This window comes from Heptranchias perlo, chromosome 9 (genome assembly GCF_035084215.1).
Source record: "Heptranchias perlo isolate sHepPer1 chromosome 9, sHepPer1.hap1, whole genome shotgun sequence".
NCBI classification, from domain to species: domain Eukaryota; kingdom Metazoa; phylum Chordata; class Chondrichthyes; order Hexanchiformes; family Hexanchidae; genus Heptranchias; species Heptranchias perlo.
In genome coordinates, this window is record NC_090333.1 from 8,885,229 (window position 1) to 8,907,791 (window position 22,563).

The window sequence follows — 22,563 nt, forward strand, 5'->3', positions numbered from 1 at the left end:
AATTCTATTTGCCACTGTTCCGCCCATCTGACCAACCCATCTATATCGTCCTGCAGACTGAGGCTATCCTCCTCGCTATTTACCACCCTACCAATTTTTGTATCATCAGCGAACTTACTGATCATACCTTTTACATTCATATCCAAGTCATTAATGTAGACCACAAACAGCAAGGGACCCAGCACCGATCCCTGTGGTACCCCACTGGCCACAGGCTTCCAGTCACAAAAACAACCTTCGACCATCACCCTCTGCCTTCTGCCACTAAGCCAGTTTTGTATCCAAAGTGCCAAGGCACCCTGGATTCCATGGGCTCGTACCTTCTTGACCAGTCTCCTGTGGGGGACTTTATCGAAGGCCTTACTGAAATCCATGTATACCACATCCACTGCGTTACCCTCATCCACACGCCTAGTCACCCCCTCAAAAAATTCAATCAAATTAGTCAGACATGATCTTCCCTTGACAAAGCCATGTTGACTATCCCTGATTAATCCTTGCTTCTCCAAGTGGAGACTAATTTTGTCCTTCAGAATTTTTTCCAATAATTTTCCTACCACTGATGTTAGGCTCACTGGCCTGTAGTTCCCCGGTTTTTCCCTACTCCCCTTCTTGAATAATGGTACTACATTAGCGGTTCTCCAGTCCTCTGGCACATCCCTTGTGGCCAGAGAGGTTCTGAATATATGTGTCAGAGCCCCCGCAATCTCCTCCTTTGCCTCACACAGTAGCCTGTTACAGCCTTGGTAGGCCTCAGTGCAACTCGGCAACTAAATGTTGGTGTGAATTTTAAAAAATGGCCCCAAACCTTTACTAGACCAAGGTAATTAATTCCACCAGGGGATCAGTTCCTTTAGTGTCCGAGACCCAAAGGCCACGCTTGCAGTTGCAGACGTTCTTGGACAGTTTTTTTTTCCTTTGGCCTAGAAGGGCCTGGGGGGGCGGGGGGGCACCTCAGGCCAAGCAGCTGCCAGACGAGTTGGGGTGGGTGAAGCTAAAGTGCCGTGGCTGCCTCAGACATGTACAGGACCCCCGTCCCCGCGACTTGGGTCTCCCATTGGGCTTGGGCAATCGGCGAGCAAGGGTTCCGCTGCACTGGTGGAGTGGGCCCACAGGAATTTCAGGAATCTCTGCGACTACCATCACTGCAACATCTTTATAATGCTCAGAGGAAAGACTTTGTGCAAAGAACACCTCCGTGCACCCTCCTGAACTTCAACTTCCAACGGAAGACGCACAGTACGGGGAAAACCTCCGAGAGACACATTTCTCCCGACTCCCAGGCCAGCACAGCTGAAGGCGCATGGGAAGGACTGCAGGGGATCGGCAGATGCTGTCAGCTGCATTGGTAAAAAAGAACTGCTGGTTGGGGCAATATTATGTTGTTTGGGGCAGAGTAGAGGGTGAGCTTTACTCTGCATCTCGCCCAGGCCATACCTGATCTGGGAGTGCTTGCCGGCGACGCTGGATGACCGGCTGCGGGTCCAGATCTCAGCTGTCGGGTTAAGGCTTTCGCGGCAGAGCGAACGGGTGGAACCAGTTCCTCAGGTTTGCACAGTTCTAACTACCGGGTCTCTGTATTTTGCATCAGAGTCCAGCAGGACCACAGAAACTGGCCCGCGGCAACGAATGTAAATGGGACGTTGAAAAGAACTTGCGTTTGTGTAACACCTTTCACAACCTTAGGACATCCTAAAGCACTTAAAAGCCAACTAAATACTTTTTGAAGTGTAGTCACTGTTGTAATGTAGCAGCCAATTTGCGCACAGCAAGCTCCCACAAACAGCAATATGATAATAGCCCGATAATCTGTTTTTAGTGATGTTGGTTGAGGGATAAATATTGGCCAGGATACCGGGGAGAACTCCCCCTCTCTTCTTCAAGATAATGCTGTGGGATCTTTTACGTCCTGGGGCCCTCGGTTTAACGTCGCATGGCACTTCCGACAGTGCAGCACTCCCGCAGAGTGTCGGCCTGGATTATGTGCTCAAGTCTCTGGAGTGGGACTTGAATCCACAACCTTCTACCTTCAGAGATGAGAGTGCTGTACATTGAGCCAAGGCTGACAGATTGGTACTTAGAGGTTGCTCTTCCGAGACTGGAGTAAAAGAAAATTGTAAAGGAAACCCATCTTAAAACTCCAGGGGAGATGATTTCTTGTGTTTGCTATTTGTAGTGAAATCGTAAAAGTGCATGTAAAGAATGTGTATATAAAGAGGAAACCCACACCCCTGGAGGGCCAGTCCAACATTGCCCACTACAGACTGAAGAAAAGGTTGCACTGCGCAGGCAACAGATCAGCCAGGACTCCTGAAATTGAACTGTATTCTTTTCAACTTTATTAAAAGAATAATTAATGTGGAATACTTTTTATGATTTATTTTTGTGTGTGCTGAAAGTGAGGGATGCCTGCACTGGGGATTGGAACTTCTTTCCCCCCCCCCCCCCCCCTCCCACTTCTGTTACCTAGGGTTCACCATCAAGCACTCCCAGGTCAGGTATAGCAAAGTAAAGGTCCCTCTGCCCCAATCTCTGAACCGCACCCCCTACTGCACTGGTGTGGAATTTTCCAGCTGCACTTCATGGCTGGTTTTGGGCCAGAGTGAGCCCCATGTGTGCCAGGAACCATGATATGCGAGAGGAGATTTTAATCTCATTATTTAATTCTTAGATGTCACTGATTACTGGTCACCAGAGGCAGCAAAAAGGTTACAAGGCAACGGTTACAAAATTATTAAAAGGGAAAAAAGTCAAAAATTTAAAGAGCAAAAAAGTACAATCAGCATTTTAGTGCTCTTGTGGGTGTGGTCTTCATAAATAACAAAAATCACTGAGGTAAGCTGACGAATAGCAACAAAAGATGGGGCTAAGAGAGCACCAGAGGTAATCTAGTAGACAGTCTGGATGGATTTGACATTAGGCCTCACTTGCCAGAGGTGAAAGGTCAGTTGTTATTTCACCCAGTTCCCTAGAATTGAATAGTTAATTGTAACGCCAACGTTATCAATAGCTGACCAGGGTGTCCAGTAACAGTTTTCTACATGTGAAGAGAACTTTATCTTTTGACTTTTGAATTTGGGGAGTGGCCAGGTGGAGAGCAGTGGGCTCTGCAGGTCCTGTACTCCCTCCTGCCCTCATTGTGCAGATGGGTGCACGATGCAAATACGCGCAACCAAGCTGTTCAGTGACCGGTCACTTATTCATCCGTGCAATGTTGGTATCACTGCTGGCGATCATCAGCTGCACGTGAAACACTTACATAATCCGTTTGAAATTGAGGAAAGTCTGGCTTCTAATAGTCACCGTAAGCCAATAACAGAAAGCTGTGGGGGGCGGTTAGTGAGTGAACTCACCGAGCATGGAAATATGCAGTTGCTCTTACTGCACCCCTGTGGACATTGTGATCAATGTCCTTCTGCTGGCTGCTTGCACTGCTGTTTATGTGAAGAACCAAGATTTTACAGCTGTCTTTGGAATATCAGCGCAGATACCCTGAAAAAATCCCTCCATGGCCTCGCCCCTCCCTCCCTATCGTGCCACCCCTAAAACATTGGCCTAGAAACTCGGCCGTGCAGCCCCCCCCGTCTCTCTGCGCTAAGCGGCCTCCTAAGCCTCCAATACAGGAAGGCAGGGAGCGTGGGCGCATTCCCGGCCGCAAGTGCGCCGCCTGCCATATTGGTTGTGCTGGCGTCAGGAGCGCTCGTCAGGAACATTCAAAGGTGCAAATAATTGATTTTATTTCGGGTCCTGTGCGCAGTGCACCTTCCGACCTCACCTCCCCCCGGTCCCCGCCCTCCAATTGCCACTGATCCCCGAGGCTCGACTTTTTTTTTTATTCCCCCGCCCCAGCCGGTGGCCCCCCCCCGCTTTCCTCGTTCACCTGAGGGCCGCTGCGATTTTCAATGACGATTAGCTGGGCGAGCTGTCTCTTACTGTACGCGGCTCGCCCGCTTACATGGACATGAGGCCCAATATCGGTGCGGGGGTCGGGGGGGGTCTCGGGCCTCACCATTCCGGCACCCTGTGTCTCCCGCCTGCCCAAAAACGGGAGCGCCCGAATTTCTTGGCCATTATCTCTTACACATGAGCATGTTATGGAAAGAGACAGGTTATAAAATATAGGGGCCGAATTTCCTTGGCCGCACTGCTGGACTCCCGACGTAACTCTGGAAAAGGGCCAGGACTTTTTTTTAATATATTCGTTCATGGGATGTGGGCGTCGCTGGCCGAGGCCAGCATTTATTGCCTGTTCCTAATGGATACATCGGGTCATGATTTGGATTTGGGAAATCCTGCTGGGTGTTGTGAGGGGCGGAGCCTTTACCTGCCCCTTACGTGGCCGTCTGTATCAGTGCGGGTGGGGCAGGGGCGGGGACTCCGTACGGCTGGACCCGTGAGCTGCGGCCGTAGCAAAACGAGATCCCTTCCCACTGACCCTGCCGACTCTGGTGAGGTAAGCGCTGCAGAGCAGCAGAGGGGGAGATCCTGGTGTTACTGCCGGGATCCTGGGCCTGTGGATTTTCATCCCTCCCCCACACTCCCCCGCCCAGCGTTAATTTAACAAATGCAAAAGGCACTCCGTGAACCAGGTTTTGTATCTTTCGTTGAATCCTTCACTCTCCTGAAGGCATTGACTCCTTGCTGGAGAATTATTGCATTTGCCCTTTCTTACCTTGCCCAAATACTCTATTCAATGGGCCAGTCAAGCCTGGGGGCATATCAGCTGTTTCAGTCCTCAGACAGTGTACACGCATCTAGCAGAGGCACTGTATAGCAATCAGGAGTGGGAGCCCTGGCTGGTTTCCTGCTATCTAACTCAAGGACAACTGAGGTCAGTTGTAACGGCCCCCTCACTGCCACTTCAACTGAAATCGACTAACTCAGCACAGGTCATGGATTCAACCTAGGAACTTCCTGGTCTTCATAGCCCAGTTACTCATCTCCTTAACACCCTGAGCCACTGGGGAGCTGATGTGCATTGTATAGGTTTGTGGAATATGCAACGACAACTTGCATTTATATAGCGCCTTTAACGTAGTAAAACGTCCCAAGGCGCTTCGCAGGAGCGATTATCAAACAAAATTTGACACCGAGCCACATAAGGAGATATTAGGACAGGTGACCAAAAGCTTGGTCAAAGAGGTAGGTTTTAAGGAGAGTCTTAAAGGAGGAGAGAGAGAGGCGGAGAGTTTTAGGGAGGGAATTCCAGGGCTTAGGGCCTAGGCAGCCGAAGGCACGGCCGCCAATGGTGGAGCGATTAAAATCGGGGATGCGCAAGAGGCCAGAATTGGAGGAGGGTTGTAGGGCTGGAGGAGAGTGCAGAGATAGGGAGGGGCGAGGCCATGGAGGGATTTTATCACAAGGATGTGAGTTTTTGAAATTAGAGGAGGTGCCGGACCAAAAGCCAACGTAGGTCAGTGAGCACAGGGGTGACGGGTGAACGGGCATCGCAATATATACACTCCTCACCCCACCCGAATGCAAAAGGTTCTGCTGCAGTAAGCTTACACTGAGTGACACTGCTCTGTCGATTTTACTTTCTTTTTTGCAGTGCGCTTAGCAATAATGGAAGCGGGATTCGTCAGAGCACGAGAGGAAGATGACACTGCCAACCTGATTTGGAACGACGCGGCCGTGCAACAAGAGAGGATAGCGGATCTGAGCAACTATCAGGTGAGGCTGAATGACACAGTCCGTCTTCCCTTTCACATGAGGTAAGAGATTGCCTTCCCTTTTTAATTGCGTTTTCCCCCCCCCCACCACCACCACCACCCTCCAATTTTCTCTTCTCCCCTCTGAAAAATCCTGACTCTTGCTGGGGCACCTGTTCCATGAGCACCTGTTCCATGGGCACTAACTTGCCCTTCTGATTGTCATCCAAGAGGGAATTGGATAGGGGGTTTCTTCCGCATGCAATCGGTTTACGTATATAACTATACCTCAGTCAATAGTGCAAGTAATCCTCGACATGGTGGCTGGCCTTTTTACTCACTGGTCAGCTGTCAACCCTCCTCTCCCGTCTACCTATGATAACCTTTGACTCGCTTGTTAATCAGGAATCTATCTAACTCAGCCTTAAAAATATTCAATGACCCTGCCTCCACCGCTCTCTGGGGAAGGGAGTTCCACAGACTCACGACCCTCAGAAAAAAAATTTCTCCTCATCTCCATCTTAAATGGGAGGCCCCTTATTTTTAAACTGTGGCCCCTAGTTCTGGTCTCTCCCACAAGGGGAAACATCCTCTCAGCATCTACCCCTTCAAGTCCCCTCAGGATCTTATATCTTTCAATAAGATCACCTCTCATTCTTCTGAACTCCAGTGTATACAGGCCCAACATGTCCAACCTTTCCTCATAAGATAACCCCCTTATCCCGGGAATCAGTCGAACCAATTGAGCCACACAGCCAAATCTTCTTCTCACCCATGTGCGCTTTCTAGCAGAATTTTCTTGATAGCTATTAGGGTACTGAGGCCAATTGAGGCACCCTTACACGGGGGGTGGGGGCGGGGGGAGGTGCAGAGAATGTGTCGCTTGGGTCCTGACTGAGATCAGCTCACTCAGCACAAACTGGGATGTAAACCTGGAACATTTTCCACTTTCGTGTCCTGATGCTTTCCTACAATCTCCTTTGGATAGAACAGTCACTGAGTCATTGAATCGTGTTTGGGACCTGTGCCTGGACGCCATTAGCTGCTGCTAACCTTTGGACAAAACATACCTGTCTCCCGCCCTTCTGTGCTGTGAGGTGAAGTGTGCCAGCTTGAGTTGCAGGTTCGGAGCCATCCAGGTTTACAGAGGGATGATCTTTGATGGGCAGAGCAGATGTTTCTTGTCCTTGACCATTTTTTTTTAATGTTCTTAATGGTATATTTCCCATAGTTTTACGCACTCACCTGGCACACACTCCTGGGAGGAGGTTATAGAAAGAAGGTCAGGGCTCAAAAGGTAAATTTGCTTAGAAAAATCTTTCTCTTCCCTATCAGCAGCTCATCCGCTGCTGAAACCCTCATCCATGCTTTTGTTGTCTCTAGACTTGACTATTCCAATGCTCGCCTGGCCGGCCTCCCATCTTCCACCCTCCATAAACCAAAACTCTGCTGCCCGTATCCTAACTCTCACCAAGTCCCGCTCACCCACACCCCTGTGCTCTCTGACCTACATTGGCTCCCGGTCCGGCAACGCCTCGATTTTAAAATTCTCATCCTTGTTTTCAAATCCCTCCATGGCCTCGCCTCTCCCTATCTCTGTAACCTCCTCCAGCTCCTCCAACCCTCCGAGAGCTCTGAGTTCCTCCAAGTTTTGCCACTTGCGCATCCCCGATTTTAATCGCTCCACCATTGGCGGCCGTGCCATCAGTTGCCCGGGCCCTAAGCTCTAGAATTCCCTCCCTAAACCTCTTCGTCTCTTCATCTCTCTGTCCTCCTGTAAGACGCTACCTCTTTGATCAAGATTTTGGTCACCTGTCCTAATATCTCCTTATTTGGCTCGGTGTCAAATTTTGTTTGATAATCGCTCCTTTGAAGCGCGTGGGGGACGTTTTACTGCGTTAAAGGCGCTATATAAATGCAAGTTGTTGTTGTTTCTACTTGAGGGCACTGACTCCTTGTTGGGTACAGTTCCATGGGGGCTTATAGCCCTCCGGAACCTCAACCAAATGGCTGCTCTTCAGGTGTGAAACCAAGCAGTGAGTGTTGGCAGGGCAGTCAAAACACACACACACACACTCTCTCTCTGCACCAGGTGCAGGAGTTCTGAATGATGTCCCTCTCTTGCCAGCGAAGTTAATCGTATCATTGCCGGCCTGTGCAAGATCCGTTACTCCGCACAAACCAGACGCTGAACACGGGGCCTCCTGGTTTGTATGACTAAGTGCGAAACTGGGCAGTGGGTAGGGTCGCCAACTCTGGTTGGACGTATTCCTGGAGGTGTCATCACATGACCTCCTGCCTCTAACTGCCACCCCCGCCATTGGTCGCCCAACACGCCCCTACTCACGGTGCACAGCCTTCCCACGGCCAATTGGAAACCAAATAGAGTTTTCATTGCCCGATTGGATGATTCTTGACTTTCAGTCAAACAGCCTTTTCCCCCCAACGTCCAATATTTTTATAACTAGTAAACAAAAATGTTCAAAGAAAATTTTTTTTAAAAACCCACAATTTTTTAATGCCCCTATGATTTTTTTCCGCCTGGGGTTTGCTCACAGCAGCGTCCAAGAGATTATTCTTTAATTCCTGGTGACTTCAGGACGATCCTGGAGGGTTGGCGACCCCCATCAGTGAAGCCATTGAGAAAAGCTCATCGTTTCTCATTTATACTGATCGTACATAATGGAATAACTTAAAGCACTCAGAGGTGCGACACATACGGTACCTTTACGGTGCTGCTAGGCCTGCAAGAGAATAGCACTCAAAATTTGTGCACCGGTATTGCAGATTCCCCATTGCTGGGCCGTTACAAACAAGCTCAGGCCCCAGACATGCACCACCAGACAGGCCTGGACTTCTTCGATTGCAGGTGGGTCCCAGCCTCTGTTGATGCTCTGTCCTTCAGGGCTCCCATGACCTTGCTCATGTGAACTCTCAGCCGGTACAGTGTAACTCGAGGTTTCTGCCTTGCAAGGCACCGTCACACGTATGTCAGCCACCCACCGGACCTGAATTGTCTTTCCTCTCTGTTCAACCATCTCTTCAGTTCTCCCTCTCTTCCTAAAACGTCCCTCTCACTTCTCGTCTCACTGCTTCGTGCCCTTGCTGGTCCCACTACCCCGCCCAGCCCCCCCTCCCCTGCCTACCCATCGCTCCTCCATTGCTGTCCTCCTTTCCTGCAGCCGTTACAGGCTTGAGTCCCACCTGCGGGGACTTGCAGCTTCCCTCCACTCTGTCTCGGCGTCCTCCACCGTGGCACCCGTCGCTGTCTCGTCCAGAGATGCTTCAACCCCCTTTCCTGGCGCACGCCCTGTGTCCTGAATGAGTCTGTCCACACCTTGGGCCTGACCGAAGCCTGGCTCGTTGTTAGTGACTCCTTCCCTCCTCGCCAGAGCTTCCCTAACCCTCCCCCATCCCCCCGCAGCTTCTCCCCATTTCCTCCTCAGCCCCCATCCGACTCGTCTCTTTCATGAAGCTCACTATGTGCTCCCTCCATCCTCTCCTGAGTCAGCTCCTAACCATTCAACTATCTCTCCTCAACCCAATGCTCAGTGACATTGTTTACTGCTCTCTCCCTCCCCCCAACCCTCAAAACTGCGATTATCAACCCATTAGCCATCTGCCACCCCTTTTCCAACCTTCCCTTCCTCTCGAATGTGTCATTGCCACCGCCACCTGTTTCACCACTCCCTGTCCAGGTCCCTTTGGTCCGGCTTTCGGTCCTGATCATGGAAATGAAACTTCCCCCGGTCAAAGTCACCAACAACATCTGTCTGAAACCTGGCTCGCTGATGCTGACTCTCTCATCCCCGACAAGGCTTCCCTGCCCAACTACATTTTCCTTCTATTAATTGAAACCATAAAATCGTACAGCACAGAAGGAGGCCATTCGACCCATCGTACCTGTGCCGGCTCTTTGAAAGAGCCATCCAATTAGTCCCACTGCCCGGCTCTTTCCCCATAGCCCTGCAAATTTTTCCTTTTCAAGTATTTATCCAATTCCCTTTTCAAAGTTATTATTGAATCTGCTTCCGCCTCCCTTTCAGGCAGCGCATTCCAGTTCATAACAACTCGCTGCGTAAAACATTTTCCTCCTCTTCTCGCCTCTGCTTCTTTTGCCAATTATCTTAAATCTGCGTCCTTTTGCCACTGGAAACAGTTTCTCCTGATTTACTCCATCAAAACACCTCATTATTTTGAACACCTCGATTAAATCTCCCCTTAACCGTCTCTGCTCTAAGAACAATCCCAGCTTCTCCAGTCTCTCCACACAACTGAAGTCCCTCCTCCCTGGTACCATTGTGGTAAATCTCCTCTGTAGCCCCACCAAGGCCCTGGCCCAATAGAAGTAAAGTCGGGCCTACTATCGCTATGGCTGTACGATTCTCACCTCTCGATTTTCCTTTCTGCACTGCACCCAGGTGCTATCGATGGTAACCTGCCCTAGCGATCTCTGCGCTCCTCCAATTCTGGCCTCTTGTGCATCCCCGATTTTCATCGCTCCACCGTCGGCGGCCGTGCCTTCAGCTGCCTGGGCCCTAAGCTCTGAAATTCCCTCCCTAAACCTTTCCACCTCTCTAACTCTCTCTCTTCCTTTAAGATGCTACCTAAAACCCACCTCTTTGGTCACCTGTCCTAATATCACCTTATGTCAAATTTTGTTTGATAATCACTCCTGTGAAGCGCCTTGGGACGTTTCACTATGTTAAAGGCGCTATACAAATGCAAGTTGTTGTTGTTGATGGGCTCGATGTTACCAGGGCTGCGGGTTTGCGGCGGGAGGGCTATTGGGCACGTGGGTAACACGCCTGGCGAAATCAGTCTGCCCCGCGCGCGATCGCAGCCTAATTGGATCCACTTACCTGGTCTTCCGGGTTCCCCGCTGCTGATCTGCGTGTTGGGCGGACTGAGCATGTGCAGTAAGGTCTGTCAGCTGGAGGAGCTCTATTTAAAGGGGCAGTCCTCCACTGACTGATGCTGCAACCAATAGGAAAAATTACAGCATGGAGCAGCCCAGGGGGAAGGCTGCTCCCAGGTTTAATGATGCCTCACTCCAGGTATCATTAGATGGGGTGAGGAGGGGGGGGAGGACAGATATCTTCCCCCCGGCGGGCGGGAGGAAGCGGCCTGCCTCTGCCACCAAGAAGGCCTGGCTCGAGGTGGCAGAGGAGGTCACCTGCACCACCGACATATCGCCCACCTGCATACAGTGCAGGAGGCGCTCCAATGACCTAAGTAGGTCAGCCAAAGTGAGTACACTTACTCATTCCCCTACACTCCGTCTGCCATATCACCGCCCCCACCCCACATCTCCTTCTGGACTGCCAACACTACTCTGTCACATCACTCCTCACACCCACTCAAACCTCATCCTCATCTTACCTGCACCTACTCACCTCGCCAGTACTCATCCAGCCACTACCACTCAACCCAATCCTTATACAATCTCATGGCCCTATCTCATACTCACCCTCTCATGCATCTCTTTCACGGTCAGCCTCACTCAACCTGCCACTACCTGTGCTGCAGCCACAGGGCATGCATCACATATGTGCAGTAGGCAGCGTAAGGCAAACGTGTTGTGAGCATGAAGGGGATGCACAAGGGTGTTTGAGGGTTTGTCATGGTTTTTACTTATATTGAATTTCCGACCAACTCACATTACATATTATATTGTCACCACTACTGTCACGTCTTTGCGAATCTTGTCTGGTTTGTGCAATAATGCCCATTCCTGAGGATCACAATGAAGACCCACAACTGATGACACCCATTGTGTCACTGCAGAGTGGGTGTAGGTGTATTTGCAGGGCTCTTTTGTGCAGACGACTGAGAGACGTCGGCGATGTCCCCGGTGGCACCCTGGAAGGATGCGGAGGAGAAGTTGTTGAGGGCAGTGGTGACTTTGACAGCGACAGGTAAGAAGATGGTGCTCGGGCCAGCCGGGAGCAGCTCGACATGAAGGAGGCTGCAGATGTCTACGACTACATGTCGAGTGACTCTGAGCCTCCATGTGCACTGCTGCTCAGAGAGGTCCAGGAAGCTGAGCCTCGGTCTGTGGACCCTGTGGCGAGGGTAGTGCCCCCTGCGATGCATCTCTCTCTGCGGTTTCCCTCCCTCCAGCTGTACAGGTGGATGTGTCACAGCACTGTGTTGTGGAGCTCCACGTGTCAGAGGTGGACGGCGTGGCCGGCGAGGCTGGTGATGCTGTTCGCCCTCCGAGGAGGTCATGACTGCAGCTACAGCGGCCCCCATCCGGAAGATGTACATCTGAGGGGGTCTGCATTTCTCTGGACCCCGGGGTAATTGTGCAAGTTGGTGAATTTTCTTGTCAGGCGGAGGGTGGTGGAGGCCAAACTTTGTCCCAAGTGACAGAGTGGCCTCCTGCAATGATTGAGGGTCTCCCCCCCCACCTGTCAAATGGACCTTTGCAGCTGCCACAGGCTGACAGCTGCAACACGTCCATTTCAACTGGGAGTGTTTCCCTCAGTATGGGAAACAGTCCCAGTTGTCTCTAAAATCCCACCCCTCCTCACATAATCCCTTAATCAGGTCTGTTAATGACCTGAAATAGCTAGATAAATATTGTCAAGTGGCATCCCGCCGGCTTTAATTGCCTGCGGGAGTCCCACCTGCGGGGGCTGGCGCGCACGTCGGCGCGTCTGTGGGGAACCCGGAAGTGGGCGGGTTTCGGCCGGGCTCCCGACCCGCTCCGGGATTCCCCGATTTTCGGAGCCCCCCCCCCCCCCCCCGCCAGGAACGCACCCGATAGCGGGTGCTAAAATGAAGCCCGTAGTGACTGTCAGTAGTCTGTGCAGCCGTGGGATGTGCAGCCCAGACTGATGCAGTTATCACCTGCTCTCCCACCGTGCACTTTGCAGCAGGTCGTTGCTGGACAGCGATGAAGGAATGGAAAGCTTGATTTCTTTTTGCCCCCACTACCCCCGCCCTGCCCAGCCTGGGACTCCGTGTGGAGTGAATCTGCACGATGGAGAAATTCAGCCTGTAATGTTGTGCTTCTTTTTCCTGCCACAAGGGGACAGCACTGCTTTTCCGTTGCGCTTATAATTTTGGGAAAGGTGGCACAATCGTATCCTTCCCTCACTTAAAATGTTCCTGCTCTTCAAAAAAGTAATATTTTTTTTTGCGGTTTAATTTTTGTGCCTATTTATATTCGGCTGCTTGTAACTCCTGATTTATTTCACAAAATATAAAGGAATGTATCACTTTTTGCAGATATCTCCTTGTTAACGTAGTGAAGTTGTTTGGAGTAGGTGCCTGTGAAACGACTTTGGCTAAACATCTCCTTTTATCACTGTCGCTCAGTGCTGAGGTTAGGGTGCTGCCAGACCTCAGCGCTTGGCTCTGAAAACCCAAGGTTGTGGGTTCAAGCCCTAAGAAAGAAAGAACTTGCATTTCTGTCGCGCTTTTCACAACCGCAAGACGTCCCATAGCCAATGCGGGACATTTGAAATACAGTCACTATATTTAGGAAACGCGGCAGCCGATTTACGCGCAGCAAGGTCCCACAGACAGCAATGAGATAATGAACAGATAATCTGTTTTTTTTTTAGTGCTGTCGGTTGAGAGATAAATATCGGTCAGGACACCTGCTCTTCTTCGAAACAGTGCCGCGGGATCTTTTACGCCCACCCGAGAGGGCCGACAGGGCCGCGGTTTAATGTCTCACCCAAAAGACGGCACCTCCGACGGTGCAGCGCTGCCTCAGTGCCCCGCTGAAGTGTCAGCCCTGCATTCTGTGCTCAAGTCCCTGGAGTGGGGCTTCAACCCCGCCCCCCCCCGCCCGCCCCCCCCCAGGCCTGGGGCCGTCGAGAGCATACTCGGGCAGTCCTGTGCTCCCGGAACACAGCCTCCCTCAGCAGGTGCGCAGTTGGATAATCGGAGATACAGCCTTGAATCCTTATCTCCGATCTGCGCCCCTGTCCGGCGAGGCTCCGCGCTGGAAGTGTGGGGTTGCTCTGTTTGCCCGATAATCCAGGCCGGCGCTCCGGTGCAGTGCCGAGGGAGTGCTGCGTTATCGCAGGTGGGATGTTGAACCGAGGCCGTTTGCCTGTTCTGGTGATTCAAGTGGATGTCCAAGACCTGGGGGCACTATTCAAAGAAGACTAGGTAGTCGACTGGTTTCCTGGCCCACTTGTCTCCCTCAACCAAAATCAGATCAACAACAACAACAACAACAACAACCACCCGCATTTATATAGTGCCTTTAACGTAATAAAAAATCCCAAGGCACTTCACAGGAGTGTTACCAAACAAAATTTGACACTGAGCCACGCAAGGAGATATTAGGACAGGTGGCCAAAAGCTTGTAGGTTTCAAGGAGCATCTTAAAGGAGGAGAGTGAGGTAAAGAGGCGGAGAGGTTTAAGGAGGGAATTCAAGAGCTTTGCTCCTAGGTAGCTGAAGGCACGGCCGCCAATGGAGGAGCGATGAAAATCGGGGATGCGCAAGAGGCCAGAATTGGAGGAGCGCAGACTTGTAGAGCTGGAGGAGGTTACAGAGATAGGGAGGGGGGCGAGGCCATGGAAGGATTTGAAAATGAGGATAAGAATTTTAAAATCGAGGCATTGCTGGACCGGGAGCCAATGTAGGTCAGCGAGCACAGGGGCGATGGGTGAACGGGACTTGGTGCGAGTTAGGATACGGGCAGCAGAGTCTTGGACAAGCTCAGGTTTATGGAGGGTGCAAGGTGGGAGGCCGGCCAGGAGAACATTGGATTAGTCGAGTCTAGTGGTAACGGAGGCATGGATGAGGGTTTCAGCAGCAGATGAGCTGAGGCAGGGGCAGAGATGGGTGATGTTAGAGGTGGAAGTAGGCAAAGAAGTTTGCAGCACAGATGGAGGCCATTCAGCCTATTCCTGTCGGTGTTAGCTCTTCGCTAGAATAATCTGCTCTCTCTCTCCAGAGCTCTGGTCATTTATCTCGTTACTGTTTGTGGGATCTTGCTGTGCTTTCCTACATAACAATACCCTTCAACTTCAAAGAAATTGATTGTTTTTGACAGCAGTGATAAAATGCAATATTAATGCACATCATCCCTTCATTAAGAACATAAGAAATAGGAGCAGGAGTAGGCCACACGGCCCCCCCGAGCCTGCTCCACCATTAAATCAGATCATGGCTGGTCTTCAGCCTCAACTCCACTTTCCCACCCGATCCCCGAATCCCTTGATTCCCCCAGAGTCCAAAAATCTATCCATCTCAGCCTTGAATATACTCAACGACTGAGCATCCACAGCCCTCTGGGGTAGAGAATTCCAAAGATTCACAACACTCTGAGCGAAGAAATTTTTCCTCATCTCGGTCCTAAATGGCCGCCCCCTTACCCTGAGCCTATGCCCTCTAGTTCTAGACGCTCCAGCCTGGGGGAATAACCTCTCAGCATCTACCCTGTCAAGCCCTATCAGAACCTTGTATGTTTCAGTCAGATCACCTTTAAACTCCAGAGAGTATAGGCCCATTCTACTCAACATTTCATTCTTTCGTTTCCCATGATTTCCACTCCATGCGTGTTCTCCATTCCATATACAGTTTCAAACCCTAACCCCTCTAATCACCCCAAACCCAGACCCTGAACCCGAGTTTGCCCTCCTCCCTGATCCAGAACATGGCCCCAACCCCAACTACCAATGCGAAAAGCAACCCCCGAACCCTAAACCTAACCCGATACCCCGATCCGAGATTACTCCCAACCCAAAACACCCTGAACCCTGATCCTGATCCTGACCCCAAACCTGAACCAGACTTGCCCTCTTTCAAGGATCCAGAATACGCCTCAAGCCCCTACTCCCAATGAGAAAGCCAACCCACAACACTCAAAATAAATGGCACTCGCTGAGCAAACATGATTAATATAGAGAGCCATAATTTGATGGGGACCAGGACCTATTGGCACGAGAAACAGGACAAGAGTAATAGTTAGCGTGAGCCAAATAGCAGTGGCAGGCTCCAGTGCAACAGAAACATAAGAACATACGAAATAGGAGCAGGAGTAGGCCAATCGGCCCCTCGAGCCTGCTCCTCCATTCAATAAGATCATGGCTGATCTGATCCTAACCTCAAATCTAAATTCATGTCCAATTTCCTGCCCGCTCCCCGTAACCCCTAATTCCCTTTACTTCTAGGAAACTGTCGATTTCTGTTTTAAATTTATTTAATGATGTAGCTTCCGCAGCTTCCTGGGGCAGCAAATTCCACAGACCTACTACCCTCTGAGTGAAGAAGTTTCTCCTCATCTCAGTTTTGAAAGAGCAGCCCCTTATTCTAAGATTATGCCCCCTAGTTCTAGTTTCATCCATCCTTGGGAACATCCTTACCGCATCCACCCGATCAAGCCCCTTCATAATCTTATGTGTTTCAATAAGATCGCCTCTCATTCTTCTGAACTCCAATGAGTAGAGTCCCAATCTACTCAACCTCTCCTCATATGTCCACCCCCTCATCCCCGGGATTAACTGAGTGAAACTTCTTTGTACTGCCTCGAGAGCAAGTATGTCTTTTCTTGAGTATGGAGACCAAAACTGTATGCAGTATTCCAGGTGCGGTCTCACCAATACCTTATATAACTGCAGCAATACCTCCCTGTTTTTATATTCTATCCCCCGAGCAATAAAAGGCAACATTCCGTTGGCCTTCTTGATCACCTGCTGCACCTGCATACCAACTTTTTGATTTTCTTGCACTAGGACCCCCAGATCCCTTTGTACTGCAGTACTTTCCAGTTTCTTGCCTTTAAGATAATAACTTGCTCTCTGATTTTTCCTGCCAAAGTGCATAACCTCACATTTTCCAATATTGCATCTGCCAAATCTCCGCCCACTCACCCAGCCTGTCTATAACCCCTTGTAGGTTTTTTATGTCCTCCTCACTCTCTACTTTCCCTCCCATCTTTGTATCATCTGCAAACTTTGATACGTTACACTCGGTCCCCTCCTCCAAATCGTTAATATAGATTGTAAAGAGTTGGGGACCCAGCACCGACCCCTGCGGAACACCACTGGCTACTGGTTGCCAGTCCGAGAATGAACCATTTATCCCAACTCTCTGCTTCCTGTTAGATAACCAATCCTCCACCCATGCCAGAATATTACCCCCAATCCAGAGATTCTTTATCTTCAGCAATAATCTTTTATGTGGCACCTTGCCGAATGCCTTCTGGAAGTAAACCCCAGCAATAAATGAGAATATGAACAAAAGTTAGGACGCCCACCCTCCTTCCCGGACCCCCCGAACCCTAACCTACAGCATGTCTGGAGTGCAGCTCCTTCTGCTTTTGAACCAGGCAGTCCATAATTCAGGGGTGGCCACCCAGTAACTTTGATATTTTGAAAACTGGACGGTACCAGACTGTCCTTTTGAACGTGATTTTTAAAAAAAAACAAAATGCGACTGGTCCATGGGCAGGTCGTAGGTATGAGCGCATGTCGGGATATTTGTCAGATTGGATAGGCTGGGGTTGTTTTCCTTGGAACAGAGGAGGCTGAGGGGTGATTTGATTGAGGTGTACAAAATTATGAGGGGCCTGGATAGAGGGGATAGGAAGGACCTATTTCCCTTAGCAGGGGGGGGTGGTCAATAACCAGGGGGCATAGATTTAAAGTGACTGGTAGAAGGATTAGAGCGGAAAAGAGGAAAATTATTTTCACCCAGAGGGTGGTGGGGGTCTGGAACTCACTGCCTGAGAGGGTGGTAGAGGCAGAAACCCTCAACTCGTTTAAAAAAAAATACCTGGATGTGCACCCGAAGAGCCGTGACCCGCAGGGCTACGATCCAAATGCGGGAAAGTGGGATTAGGCTGGGTGGCTCGTTTCTCAGCCGGCGCGGACATGATGGGCCGAATGGCCTCTTCCCGTGCCGTGAATTTTTCTACGATTCTATGATTTGGCGCCCCCAGGGCACCTGCTCTGAGCAGAGGAACTCTAGCTCCCAGTGACTGGGGTTGCTGCACTCGGTCTCTGCGGGGGAATCGCTGTCTTCACTTGATGAACGCACGCACGCACGTACAGCCCTTTAATGCTCAGAACGTGGCGGGCAGCAAGCGCCCGAAAATCCTGATCTGCGCGGCCCCCCCACCCCCCCCCCCCCCCCGGGGCCAGGCTCTCGGCCGGCAGCGTGGACTTGTAACTATACCCTTTCACCGTCTAGGCCTCACGCGAAGAACGGCCACCTTGGGCGCGGCGGCGGAGGGCCGTTGGTGACCGTGGAGCCTGCGGAACTGCACCCCGACATCTTCAGAACTGGGAGTGAGGAATGGTGGAGGGGGGGGGGATTGGAAATAGAAATGATTGAAAAGGAACTATGTATAGAATATGATTGGTATTCTACAGTTCTCTTTGCATATGATCTATATACATGTTCATGGGGTATACTTACCACAGAAATAAAGAAAAAGAAACAAAGAACTTGCATTTATAGAGCGCCTTTCATGACCTCAGGACGTCCCAAAGCGCTTTATAGCTAATTAAGTACTTTTGAAGTGCAGTCACTGTTGTAATGTAGGAAACGCAGCAGCCAATTTGCAACCAGCAAGGTCCCACAAACAGCAACGTGATAATGACCAGATAATCTGTTTTTAAGTGATGTTGGTTGAAGGGATAAATATTGGCCAGGACATGGGGGAGAACTCCCCTGCTCTTCTTCACAAATTAGTCCCATGGGATCTTTACGTCCACCTGAAAGGGCAGACCGGGCCTCTGTTTAATGTCTCATGCAAAAGATGGCACCTCTGGCAGTGCAGCACTCCCTCAGTACTGCACTGAGTGTCCCCAGTATCAGCCTGGATTGTGTGCTCAAGTCTCTGAGTTGGGCCTTGAACCCACAACCTTCTGATTCAGAGGTAAGAGTATTACCAACTGAGCCACAACATTGATGCATGTATGAAGCAGGCTGTGCTATACAATGTTAGTCGAAGACCCTGTATGATTATCTGACTCAGTGACCCACTACTGATACCGTATGCAATAGTTATTTTATCTCTCCTTACAGAGGATCAACCATTTTCCAGGAATGGGAGAGATTTGCCGCAAGGACTGTCTGGCAAGAAACATGGCCAAGTAAGTGACGCATGCTACGGGGCACGGTATCAGTCTTCATGGGAGTTGGCATTGGCATTGGATAATATTATTGAGTGAGCTCTGTGCGAGAAATGCTAAAACCTGACTACACACAGGTGATGTACACAGGTGGGGTCACCAACTCTGGTCGGACCTAGTCCTGGAGGATTTACCACACCCTGGGACCGCCCGTTTTACAACCCGCCCGATTTACGTTTCCATTGATTTCTGTTGAGAATTCACCCCGGTGGAGTTCAATGCTTGAGCTTAGACCGCTCGCCCCATGGGGATCCGTCCTTTATATTCCTTCTGTTTGCTCTCAGAATGATCAAGAGCCAGTCTCAGGAATACTGCTTCACTCCCAGGACGTGGATCTTCCCCGCAGAGTACACTCAGTTCCAGAACTGCGTGAAGGAGCTACGAAAGAAGCGCAGACAGAAGACGTTTATAGTCAAGCCGGCCAACGGAGCGATGGGTCACGGGTACGTTAAGCCTTTTGATCTGAAGCTTTCCGCTCATCTCCCCCCCCCCCCCCCCCCCCCACCCCTCACCCCTGCCCCCAAGGAAGTCAATGAACTGGCAGCCTGCACCATTTCCACTGCATCATAAGCGAATTGGAGAGTGCTGAGAGATTCTGAACATGTCAGGGTTGTTATGTGTCTTAAAGCACTCTGCCCGACCTGATGGGAAAGGGATTCTTTGCACCGGGTCACGTTGGATGTAGCAGATGTGCACCCAGCTGTCTGCAGGACACTGCGCTCTTAAACAATGCGATGGTGATGCATTTCCAATGCACGTGTGGGCGCAAAATGCCATCATGATTTCAGCCCTTACCCTCCAGCTATCACATCGCAGGATGGTATTTTTGCAGCAGCAACAACAACTTGCATTTATATAGCGCCTTTAACGTAGTAAAACATCCCCAAGGCGCTTCCCAGGAGTGTTAACAAATAAAACTTGACACCGAGCCACATAAGGAGAAGAGAGAGGTAGAGAGGCGGAGAGGTTTGGGGAGGTTTTTCCAGAGCTGAGGGCCTAGGCAGCTGAAGGCCCGGCCGCCAAAGGTGGAGCGATGAAAATCAGAGATGCGCAAGAGGCCAGAATTGGTGGAGCGCAGAGATCTCGGAGGGCTGTAGGGCTGGAGGAGGTTGCAGAGATTGGGAGGGGCCGAGGCCACGGAGGGATTTGAAAACAAGGATGAGAATTTTAAAATTGAGGCGTTGCCAGACCGGGAGCAAATGTAGGTCAGCGAGCACAGGGGTGATGGGAGAACGGGACTCGGTGTGAGTTAGGATACGGGCAGCAGAGTTTTGGTTGAGCTCAAGTTTATGGGGGGGTGCAAGATGGGAGGCCGGCCAGGCGAGCAATGGAATAGTTGAGTCCACAGATAACAAAAGCATGAATGAGGGTTTCAGCAGCAGATGAGCTGAGGCAGGGGCAGAGATGTGCGATGTTACGGAGGTGGGTCTTGGTGATGGAGCGGATATGGGGTCGGAAGCTCAGCTCAGGGTCAAACAGTAAAAGCTGCAGTTTCTTTTGGGGAACAGATGAGTTGCTAAAGCAACGTGACCGAGCTGCTGCAATGGATTTCATTTTGCGAGTGCCCTGAATATCCTCGAATTTAAATGAAACCATTTTCTGTTACGAAATAGTTGGAGGCAGCAGCCTCTGACATGACATACAATTGCAGCTCCCCCAGTGTTCACTGGGCACTGAGCCACACAGACCAGAAGGCCCCAGCGTCAATTCCTGCAGCACGCTGAGTTAATTGATCTGAACAGGAGATATGCCTCAGTGCCCCTTGCATTAGAGAGCAGAGAAATAGACAGTGATGGGCCGAATGACCTGTGTGGTATGATTTTATGGTACTAGCCTATCAATTCAAACCCACAATTTTCTGCTCCAGAGATGAGATTGCTACGGACTTCGCCAGGCTGAGTTAACAACAAGGTTTGGCTTGCTCTAAAATCCTCTCTCTCTGCGGGAAAGCATTTTCATAGTTACATAGAATTACGTCAAGTCTACAGCACAAAACCAGGCCATTCGGCCCAACTGGTCCATGCTGGTGTATATGCTCCACACAAGCCTCCGCCCACTCCTCTAACCCTATCAGCATATCTTTCTATTCCTTTCTCCCTCGTGCGTTCATCTAGCTTCCCCTTAAATACATAAGAACATAAGAAATAGGAGCAGGAGTAGACCATACGGCCCCTCAAGCCTGCTCCGTCATTCAATAAGGTCGTGGCTGATCTTCGAACTCAACTCCACTTTCCCGCCCAATCCCCATATCCCTTGAACATCTATGCTAGTCACCTCAATTACTCCTTGTGGTAGTGCGTTCCACATTCTAACCACTCTCTGAGTTGAGAAGTTTCTCCTGAATTCCTTATTGCATTTATTAATGACCTAGTGACCACTAGTTCTGGTCTCCCCAACAAGTGGAAACATTTTCTCTACATCTACCCTATCAAACTCTTTCATAATCTTAAAGATCCCTCAGCCTTCTCTTTTCTAGAGAAAAGAGCCCCAGCCTGTCCAGCCTTTCCTGACACGTAAATCCTCTCAGTTCTGTTATCATCCTTGTGAATCTTTTTCGCACCCTCTCCAGTGCCTCTATATCCTTTTAATAACATGGAGGCTAGAACTGTTCACAGTACTCCAAGTGTGGTCTAACCAAGGTTCTATACAAGTTTAACATAAATTATCTGCTTTTCAACTCTATCCCTCTAGAAATGAACCCCAGTGCTTGATTTGCTTTTTTTTAAACGGCCTCATTAACCTGCGTCGCTACTTTTATTGATTTTCTTCCTTTCTTTTGACGCCTCCCATCGATGTACCGGAGTTGGTGATTGACACAGAGACCTTGTCAACATTTAAGAATAGGTTAGTTAAGTGGTTGAAGGAGTGGGGAATAAAGGGATATGGGAACGGGGTGGGCATTAGGGATTAGGACAACTGTTCAGCGACCCTAGCTGGAAAGTGCCCACGTGTGATCATTGAACGAGGACAGAATTGGTCCAAGGCTGCGATTGATGCTTTCCGCTGTTATGACTCAGTCCCTAGTAGGGAAGGACCCACTGCTCAAAGCTGCCACTAATGAGACTTTAATTGGCACTGTTGGCAAACTCACTCAGATAGGCCGCAGGATAGCAGATGTGAGAAGTAGAAAAAATATCACATCAGTGGCTGCTCTGCTGAAGTTGCACCTCAGATAACCTCAGGAAGAGCAGTGCCTACTTTAGAGCAGAGGGAGCTTTATTCTGCATCTAACTGTGTTGGTACCTCCCTGGGGTGTACTTGATGCTGACACCGATTGCCCGAAATGGAAAGTGTTCCTTTCTTGGCACTAACAGCCCTCGCTTTAATGAGCACAAAATTCACACGCAAAAAAAAAAGACTAGAAATGTACTGTAATCGAAGATAAGTGCTGAATGGTAGGTTTCAGTGTCAGGAGGTTGGCTATTCAGTCAATTATTCTTAAAGTATGAACATAGATAGACTAGATTTTAGAAATGTTGGAGTATTATTTGACCTAGAGTTAATTTCCTTTTCGCATGACATCAATTTTATATTAATTGAAAAATAGTGTTGCTTTAACTATCGTTTCCAGGAGCATCCATTGATGTAATAAGTTTGTCGGCATAGTTCTGTTTCTTTGGTGGAATGATTTGGGATCAGGGTGCCAATTGGGTACAGAGAGAGGGCAGTCGGTAAAGGACGTATAGGGAGTCATTCAGTTGGGGGTCACCGTGCCGTTGATGCCTAAAGCTGGTGGTGGGGTGGGTGGGGCTGGGGTGGGGGGGGAAGGGGAGAGGGTTCTTCTTGCACAGGCAGGAAGGG

The 22,563-nt window shown here is 50.1% G+C and overlaps 1 protein-coding gene across 1 annotated transcript in view; it reads left to right on the forward strand.

Moving 5' to 3' along the window:
- ttll7 (tubulin tyrosine ligase-like family, member 7) overlaps positions 1-22,563 on the forward strand; it is a 170,987-nt gene that overhangs the window by 20,500 nt on the left and 127,924 nt on the right. Inside the window, exons 3-5 of the mRNA XM_067989644.1 lie at positions 5,552-5,673; positions 18,656-18,723; positions 19,047-19,205. Of these exons, the coding sequence (XP_067845745.1) occupies positions 5,552-5,673; positions 18,656-18,723; positions 19,047-19,205 (349 nt within the window). The remainder of the gene's footprint in view (positions 1-5,551; positions 5,674-18,655; positions 18,724-19,046; positions 19,206-22,563) is intronic.